Source organism: Botryllus schlosseri, chromosome 1 (assembly GCF_051294905.1).
Source record: "Botryllus schlosseri isolate E-star chromosome 1, Bs_hap1, whole genome shotgun sequence".
Lineage (NCBI taxonomy): Eukaryota > Metazoa > Chordata > Ascidiacea > Stolidobranchia > Styelidae > Botryllus > Botryllus schlosseri.
Genome location: NC_137236.1, coordinates 28,548,369 through 28,557,824, shown reverse-complemented (window position 1 = coordinate 28,557,824; position 9,456 = coordinate 28,548,369). Strand labels below are relative to the sequence as shown.

General features: G+C 37.5%; 1 protein-coding gene across 1 annotated transcript; it reads left to right on the top strand.

The window, feature by feature from the left end:
- Positions 1-1,030: 1,030 nt before the first annotated feature.
- On the top strand, positions 1,031-8,818 carry LOC145434940 (uncharacterized). The gene has a single exon (XM_080312165.1). It carries the CDS (start codon positions 6,167-6,169, stop codon positions 8,309-8,311), a length of 2,145 nt encoding a protein of 714 aa, XP_080168291.1. The 5' UTR covers positions 1,031-6,166; the 3' UTR covers positions 8,312-8,818.
- Positions 8,819-9,456: the final 638 nt, after the last annotated feature.

The window sequence follows — 9,456 nt, the reverse complement described above, 5'->3', positions numbered from 1 at the left end:
CGGAAATGGTCACTGAAGTCTCATATGGATATCCATACTGGTGTCAAAAACCATAAATGTGATGAATGTGGACAAAAATTTCGTACCAAAGGTTACCTCAAGGATCATATGGATATGCATGATGGCTTCGTGAAGCATAAATGTCACATATGTCAGAAAACATTTACTCGGAAATCAAACCTCAAGGCCCATATGGATATCCATACTGGTGTCAAAAAACATGTATGTGATGAATGTGGAAAAAAATTTCGTACCAAAACTAACCTCAAGAATCATATGGAGGTGCATTCTAGTGTCAAAAACCATAAATGCTATATTTGTAATAAGAAATTTCGTCTAAAATGTGTTCTGACGCGTCATATGGGTATTCATGCAGGTGTCAAGAACCATAGATGTGTCGTTTGTCAAGAAGAATTTCGTCAAAGCCAACACCTCCAACAACATATGAAGACGCATCATAGTAGCATAAGCAATCTTATGTATGATCTGCATGATTTCAACACCATTCATGAAAGTGATATCTGTGGTAAAGGATCTGCCCATGATGATGGCCTCAAGGTTGAGACGGATCTACTACATGCTGGCAACAAAACCCTTGATTGTGGGAAAGTATTGCGTCTAAATAATCACCTCGAGGGTCATATGGATATACATGATGGCATCAAAGAGCATAAATGTGAATTTTGTCAGAAAGCGTTCACTCAGAAATCGACCCTGAAGTCCCATATGAATATCCATACTGGTGCCAAAAACCATAAATGTGATGAATGTGGAAAAACATTTCGTAAAAAAAGTAACCTCAAGGGTCACATGACTGTTCATTCTGGTGTCAAAAACCATAAATGTTCTATATGCGAAAAAGAATTTCGTCTAAAACAGAATCTGACGCGTCATATGCATATTCATGCAGGCGTCCATAACCATAGATGTGTCGTTTGTCTACGAGAATTTCGTCAAAGCCAACACTTCATACAACATATGAAGACGGATCATAGTAACATAAACAATCTTGGATATGATATATCAGACAGTTGAATTGTATGAGATAATTCAAGTGTATACTAAAGTCAATAACCATGAATGGAAATTTTGTGACAAACGATGTTAGGTTTTTGCTACTCTGAGTTCATGAACTGGTTATAAGGTTTTTGCATGAATGTTAGTTTTTCAAGTATGTCGTCTTTGGCCTTTCCACTCAATAAGTTGATTTCGTTCTCGATTGTGTGTTACATTTTGTTTTGATTATTTGTTGCATTTCGTTCTTGATGATTTGGTACATAAAATCATTGTGTTGGATTATGTTTGAATGCTGTCTAAGAGAGATTTTATCTTTGGGTGTTAACCAAAGTAATACAGGTTTACATGTCTGGCTACTAAACCTGGAGCTATGTTCTCCCGTGTGTGTGATGTCTTCTCCAGACACATATATTACGCAAGAGACACTAATATATTTCAGACGTTGACGCAAGTAGGTTTAGCGATGAGTCTCGCATATTCTCTTGAATCGTGGCAATTTGGAAATTGAATGAAATTCCGTATGAGAAAGGCTTAAATTCGGCGCCGTCACAACAGAATGTAGGATACTATGTCAAAGTTCAAACATGCACCTTTCATGTCACCTGAAAGACATAAGGCCTGTTATCTGTGTCATTTAGCATACTTTGGTATTTTATGCTCTATGAGAAATTCTGTATTTCGTCATATAATGTCAGTCTGCTTTTGCCAGTTTACTCCGTATTTTCTTTGGCGGTTTATAGTTGATTTGTTGCTATATTTCAGGTAATATTAGTACTTTCTTCATAGAGTGGCTATGTGCTATATATTTGTAGTAAGTAAGTGAGGTCAGTTCAAGTTTTATATGGATATGCATCCTGACGCCAAAAGACGAAAATGCAAAATTTGTGGGAATGAACTTCATTTAAGTAGCTTCAAGTCACATATGCGTATGCATTTTTGCATCAACATTCACAAATGTTTCACCTGTGGAAAAAGATTTAATCATCAGAGTAGCCTGAAGCTTCATATGGACATTCATGCTGGTGTCACACTAAAAACGCATGAATGTCCGGATTGTGGGAAAAAATTCTGTCGGAGATTTCACCTCGATTGCCATATGCTTAAGCATGACGGTGGTGTCAAGCACCATAAATGCGATGAGGGTGGAAGAGAATTTAGTCGTAAAGGTAACATCGAACGTCATAAAGATATATTACATGCTGGCGTCAAACACCATCAATGTGATGAATGTGGGCGAGAATTTAGTCGTAAAAGTAATCTCAAGCGTCATAAAGATGTAATACATGGTGGCAGCATAAAGCATACATGTGATGTATGTCAGCGAGAGTTTTCTCGGAAAGATAACTTCAAGGCTCATATGGAGATACATTATGGTGTCAGCAAATGTGAATGTGAGATTTGTGGAATAGAATTTGGTGACTTTCGGCAGCTCAAGCATCACATGGCTTGGCATGGTGTAAAAAATGACTATGAATGTGATATATGCGGCGAAGCATATGCCTCAATGATTGAACTCGGACTTCATAGGAATAGGCATGTTGGCGTAAAAAATCACAAATGGGATATACGTAGGAAACATGGGAAGCTGAATCATGTAAACAAAATTTGTAGAAGCGATGTCTGCGGAAAAGGATTCGCTCAAAAGAGTGGCCTCAAGGTTGATATGGAACTGCTGCATGCTGGCGAGAAAACCCATAATTGTTTCGAAAAATTTGATCGAAAAAATCCCGTCGAGGGTCCTATGGATATGCATGATACCATGAAAAAGCATAAATGTGACATATGTCAGAAAGAAGTTACTCGGAAATCGACCCTCAAGACGCATATGGATATCCATACTGGTGCCAAAAATCATAAATGTGATGAATGTGGAAAAGAATTTCGTACCAAAAGTACCCTCAAGGATCATATGGACGTGCATTCTGGTGTCAAAAATCATAAATGTTATATATGCAGAGATAAATTTCGTCAAAAACGTAATCTAACGCGTCATATGTATATTCATGCAGGCGTCAAAAACCATAGTTGTGTTGTTTGTCAAGGAGAATTTCGTCAAAGTCAACACCTCAAGCAACATATGAAGACGCACTATAGAAAATATCACCTCGAGGGTCATATAAAGATGCATGATGGCATCAAAGAGCATAAATGTGACATATGTCAAAAAGCATTTACTCGGAGATCGAGCCTCAAGCGTCATATGGATATCCATAGTGGGGCCAAAAACCATAAATGTGATGTATGTGGAAAGGATTTCCGTTTCAAAAGTAACCTCAATGGTCATATGGATGTGCATTCTGCTGGCAAAAAACACAAATGTTATATATGCGAAAAGGAATTTCGTCAAAAACGTAATCTCGGACGTCATATGGATATTCATGCAGGCGTCAAAAACTACAGGTGTGTCGTCTGTCAAGGAGAATTTCGTCTGAAGCAACACCTCAAGCGACATATGGAGACGCATCGTCACTCCGAGGGTCGTATGGATATGCATGATGGCATCGAAGAGCATAAATGTTACATATGCCTGAAAACATTTACTCGGAGATCGACATTAGAGTCTCATATGGATATCCATATTGGTGCCAGAAATCATAAATGTGATGAATGTGGAAAAGAATTCCGTACCAAAAGTAACCTCAAGGATCACATAGAGGTGCATTCCAATGTCAAAAACCATAAATGTGATATATGTGAAAAAGAATTTCGTCAAAAACGTAATCTGACGCGTCATATGCATATTCATACAGGCGTTAAAAAATATAGATGTGTCATTTGTCAAGGAGAATTTCGTCTCAACCAATACTTGAAGCAACATATGAAGACTCATCATAGTAGCCTAAACAATCTTATCTATGATCTGCATGATTTCAACAAAGTTCACGAAAGTGATATCGGGGGCAAAGGATGTGCTCATGACGGTTGCTTCAATGTTGATATGGATCCGTTTCATGCTGGCGACAAAACCCTCGATTGTGCGAAAGAATTTCGTCTAAAATATCACCTCAAGGGTCAGATGGATATGCATATTGGTGCCAAAGACCATAAATGTGATGAATGTGGAAAAGAATTTAGTACCAAAGGTAACCTCAAGGGTCATATGGATGTGCATTCTGGTGTAAAAAACATAAATGTTATATATGCGAAAAGGAATTTCGTCAAAAACGTAATCTGACGCGTCATGTGCGTATTCATGCAGACGTCAAAACCATAGATGTATCGTTTGTCAGGGAGAATTTCGTCAACACCAACACCTCAAGCGACAAATGAAGACACATCATAGTAACGTAAACGATCTTGGATGTGATATATCTGAGAATTGAATTGTGTGAGATAATTCAAGTGTATACTAGTGTCAATAACCATGAATGGAAATTTTGTGACTACAAAATGTTTTGTTCTGGTACTCTTAGTTCTTGAACTGGTTATATGATTTTAACACGAATGTTGGTCCTTTCTTCAATTATGCCACCTTTGGCCTTTTCACTCTTGTTCAATAAGTTAATTTCGTTCTCGATTGTGTGTTACATTGTGGTCTTGATTATTTGTTGCATTTCGTTCTTGATGACTTGGTACATGAAATCATTTTGTTGGACCATGTTTGAATGCTGTCCAAGAGTGATTCTATTTTTTGGAGGTAACCAAAGTAATAAGGGTTTATCTGACTGGCTACATTACCTGGAGCTCCTGTTCTTCTGGGTGTGTGAGATCTTCTCAAGACACATATATTATGCAAGATATGCGAATATATTTCAGACGTTGACGCCAATTGGTTTAGCGATGAGTCTCGCAGATTCTCTTGAATCATGGCGTTCCATGGTTGTTGTAAATTACAACATGATGTAGTATCGATTGCAAGAATTCGTGGCGATTAATACACGAGGTATGAAATTCATGGTTAGACGATCAGGGACTCACTACAATATAATAACGAGCAAATGCCTGGCACAATGCCTGGCACAGACTTCAACGACGAGAAAATTTTAAGCTTTTCCAAATTCAAATTGAATTAGAGCTACACAGTCTTTCCCCAATTAGATTAGAATTAGAGCTACACACTTGATTTGACATAAACAGTTTCTTTTCATTGAAAATTGATTGAAATTACGAATGAGAGGCATGAAATCGGCGCCGTCACAACAGAGTGTACTCTGTCATAGTTCAAATATGCACCTTTGATGTCACCACAAATACATATGGCCCGTTACCCGTGACATTGGCATACTTTGGTATTTTTTTCTACCATACCGATTTCATTACACTTAATGACAATGTTGCTTCGGGTTGATCATGACACGCAGACGTGTGATTCTCTTTCACATTCATAGCTTTTTACGACATGATCACGATGTTAGTGATGCGACCATTTTAGGCTCCAGTGTGAATACACAGTTTGTTTTGTGTTTCGATTGCACACATGCAGATAACTTAAAAGCTGTCGCAGTCAGAATACTGCGATAACCCCAGTGCTATGAAAATGTTTGTTCCTAAAATAAGTTGGAATACAATGACTTTGTGGTGATTATTAAAAGTATGCTTGTGAAAGACTACTAATTTACATGCAACGACAATTCTGTCAAGTGTTGATTGACTCGGATGATGGTCATGAAGTATTGAAAAATAATCATGCGCTCAGAATTCTGTACGTATTATTATGTACTTGGTAAATCATTGCTACTGGTATTGTATCATGATAGCTGGTAATCGAATACTCAAATAAGCCAAATACTTGATTTTGTCTGGCCATAGTTTCTGGTTCACACCTCACAAGAACTGCAACTTGTCAGGGCTTCTCACAATCTTTACTCTATAGCATGAATTTTTTCTCTTCATTCGACCAGTATGAAAGTGTAACCAGTACTATGAATGATGAACTTGATTGTCTGAATAGCTGTGCTTCCTGATATATTGATCTAAGCTGCTCATGTCCAAAGCTACATCTTTTTCATGTATTTGCCTATGTTCTATGAGACATTCTCTATTTCATCGTATGATGTCAGTCTGCTTTTGCCAGTTAACTCTGTATTTTCTTTGCCCGCTAATAGTTGATTCGTTGGTATATTTCAGGTAACATTGTTTTCTTCATACAGTTGCTATGTGCTATATATAGTAAATCATTTAGTAAGTTCAGTTCAAGTTTCATGTGGATATGCATCCTGGCGTCAAAAAACGAAAATGCGAAATATGTGGGGAAGAACTTCATTCAAGTTTCTTCAAGTTGCATATGCGTATGCATTTTTGCATCAACATTCACAAATGTTACACCTGTGGAAAAAGATTTTATCATAATAGTAGCCTGAAGCTTCATATGGAGATACATGCTGGTGTCACACTAAAAAAGCATGAATGTCCTGACTGTGGGAAAAAATTCTGTCGGAGATTTCACCTTGAGTGTCATATGCTTGAGCACGATGCTGGTGTCAAACACCATTCACACGATGAAAGTGGAAGAGAATATAGTCGTAAAAGTAACATCGAACATCATGAAGAGGTAGTACAGGCTGGCGTCAAACACCATCAATTTGATGAATGTGGAAGAGAATTTAGACGCAAAAGCGACATCGAACGTCATGCATATGTATTACATGCTGACTCCAAACACCATGAATGTGATGAAAGTGGAAAAGAATTTAGTCAAAAAAGTAACATCAAACGTCATGAACATGTATTACATTCTGGCGTCAAGCACCATGAGTGTGATGAAAGTGGAGGAGAATTTAGTAGCAAAAATAACATCGAACGTCATGAAGATGTATTACATGCTGGCGTCAAACACCATCAATGTGATGAATGTGGTCAAGAATTTTGTCGTAAAAGTAATCTCAAGCGTCATAAAGATGTAATACATGGTGACAGCAAAAAGCATATATGTGATGTATGTCAGCGAGAGTTTTCTCGGAAATATAACCTCAAGGTTCATATGAAGATACATTATGGGGTCAGAAAATGTGAATGTGAGATCTGCGGAATTGAATTTGGTGACTTTCGGCAGCTCAAGCATCACATGACTTGGCATGGTGTAAAAAATGATTATGAATGTGATATATGTGGCGAAGCATATGCCTCAATGAGTGAACTCGGACTTCATAAGAATAGCCATGTTGGCGTTAAAAAGCATAAATGGGATATAAGTAGAAAACATGTGGATCTGCATCATTTCAACAAAATTCGTAAAAGTGATGTCTCCGGTGAAGGATTCGCTCATAAGAGTGGTCTCAAAGATGATGTGGATCTCCTGCATGCTGGCGAGAAAACCCATGATTGTTTGAAGGAATTTGATCGAAAATATCATCTCAAGGGTCATGTGGATACGCATGATGGCATCAAAAAGCATAAATGTAACATTTGTGAAAAAGCATTTACTCGAAGATCGAACCTCAAGTGTCATATGGATATCCATAGTGGTGCCAAAAAACATAAATGTAATGTGTGTGGAAAGGAATTCCGTTTCAAAAGTAACCTCAATGGTCATCTGGCTGTGCATTCTGGTGTCAAAAACCATAAATGTCATGTATGTGAAAAGGAATTTCGTCAAAAACATAATCTCATGCGTCATATGAATATTCATGCAGGCGTCAAAAACTACAGGTGTGTCATTTGTCAAGAAGAATTTCGTCTTAACCAACAGCTCAAGCGACATATGAAGACGCATCGTCACCCCAAGGCTCATATGGATATGCATGATGGTATCGAAGAGCATAAATGTCACATATGTCAGAAAACATTTACTCAGAAATCGACACTCAAGTCTCATATGGATATCCATATAGGCGCCAAAAAGTATAAGTGTGATGAATGTGGAAAAGAATTTCGTACCAAAAGTAACCTCAAGGACCATATAGAGGTGCATTCTAGTGTCAAAAACCATAAATGTTATATATGCGAAAAGGAATTTCGTCTGAAACGTAGTCTGGCGCGTCATATGGTCAGTCACGCACATGGAGGCGTCAAAAAATATAAATGCGACATTTGTCAAGGAGAATTTCGTCTAAACCGATACCTGAAGCAACATATTCAGACGCATCATAGTAGCATAAACAATCAAACAACAAATCATATATATGATATGGATGATTTCAACAAAATTCATCAAATTGATATCTGTGGTAAAGGATTCGCTCATGGCGGTGGCTTCAAGGTTGATAAGGATCTGCTTCATGCTGGCGACAAAACCATCGATTGTGTGAAAGAATTTCGTCGAAAATATCAACTCAAGGGTCGTATGGATACCCATATTGGTACCACCAAAGACCGTAAATGTGACAAATGGGAAGGAATATCATTTCAAAAGTAACCTCAAGGATCATATGGATGTGCATTCTGGTGTAAAAATAAACATAAATGTTATATATGCGAAAAATAATTTCGTCAAAAACATAATCTGATGCGTCATATGCATATTCACGCAGGCGTCAAAAACCATATATTTTGTTTGTCAAGGACAATTCCGTCTACACCAACACCTCAAGCGACATATGAAGACGCATCATAGTAGCATGAACGATCTTGGATATGATATATCATAGAATTGAATTGTATGAACCAATTCTATTGTGTATTAGTATCAATAACCATGAATGGAAATTTTGTGACAACAAATGTTAGGTTATTGATACTCTTGGTTCATGAACTGGTTATAAGGTTTCTGCTTGAATGTTAGTCTTTTCAAGTTTGTGGCCTTTGGCCTTTTAACTCTTGTTCAATAAGTTAATTTCGTTCTCGATTGTACGGTACATTTTGTTCTTGAATACTTGTTGCATTTCGTTATTGATGATTTGTTACATAAAATCATTTGATTGGATTGTGTTTGAATGCTTTCCAAGAGAGATTCTATTTTTGAGAGTTGATCAAAGTAATACGGGTTTATCTGACTGGCTTGATAACCTTGAGCTCCTGTTCTCCCGGGTGTGTGAGATCTTCTCAAGACACATCGATTACTCATGAAATACGAGTATATTTCAGACGTTGACGCAAGTAGGTTTAGCGACGAATCTCGCAGATTCTCTTGAATCATGGCGTATCATACTTGCTGTTGATTACGGCAGGATTCAGTGTTGGGATCAAGTCACTACCTTCGAGTCACGAGTTATTGCAGATTTTGAGTCAAGTCAAGTCGATCGATTTTCAAAGGTGACTCGAGTCAAATTGAATTTTCGCAGTATGAGTCATTAAATTTTGCTAGCTGCGTGAAACACAGAATAATTGATCATTTATTTTGAATCAAATAACGATAGGTAACTATGCATGCAAAGAGACGTTGCATCCCTCACGCACAAGTAGAACTGATAATGAAATACGTGAGTAACTGCACAGCTACATGCTACAGTCAGTTATTATAAGCCAAAATAGAGAACCTAATACGAAGCTTCCAGAAGTTGAAACAAAGTGATAACACTTCCGCGAGAACATTAACGCACAAACCATATTTATTCGGCTTAA

Coding starts and splice junctions, on each gene's coding strand:
- LOC145434940 (XM_080312165.1), top strand. CDS start 6,167: ATGCATCCTGGCGTCAAAAAACGAAAATGCGAAATATGTGGGGAAGAA.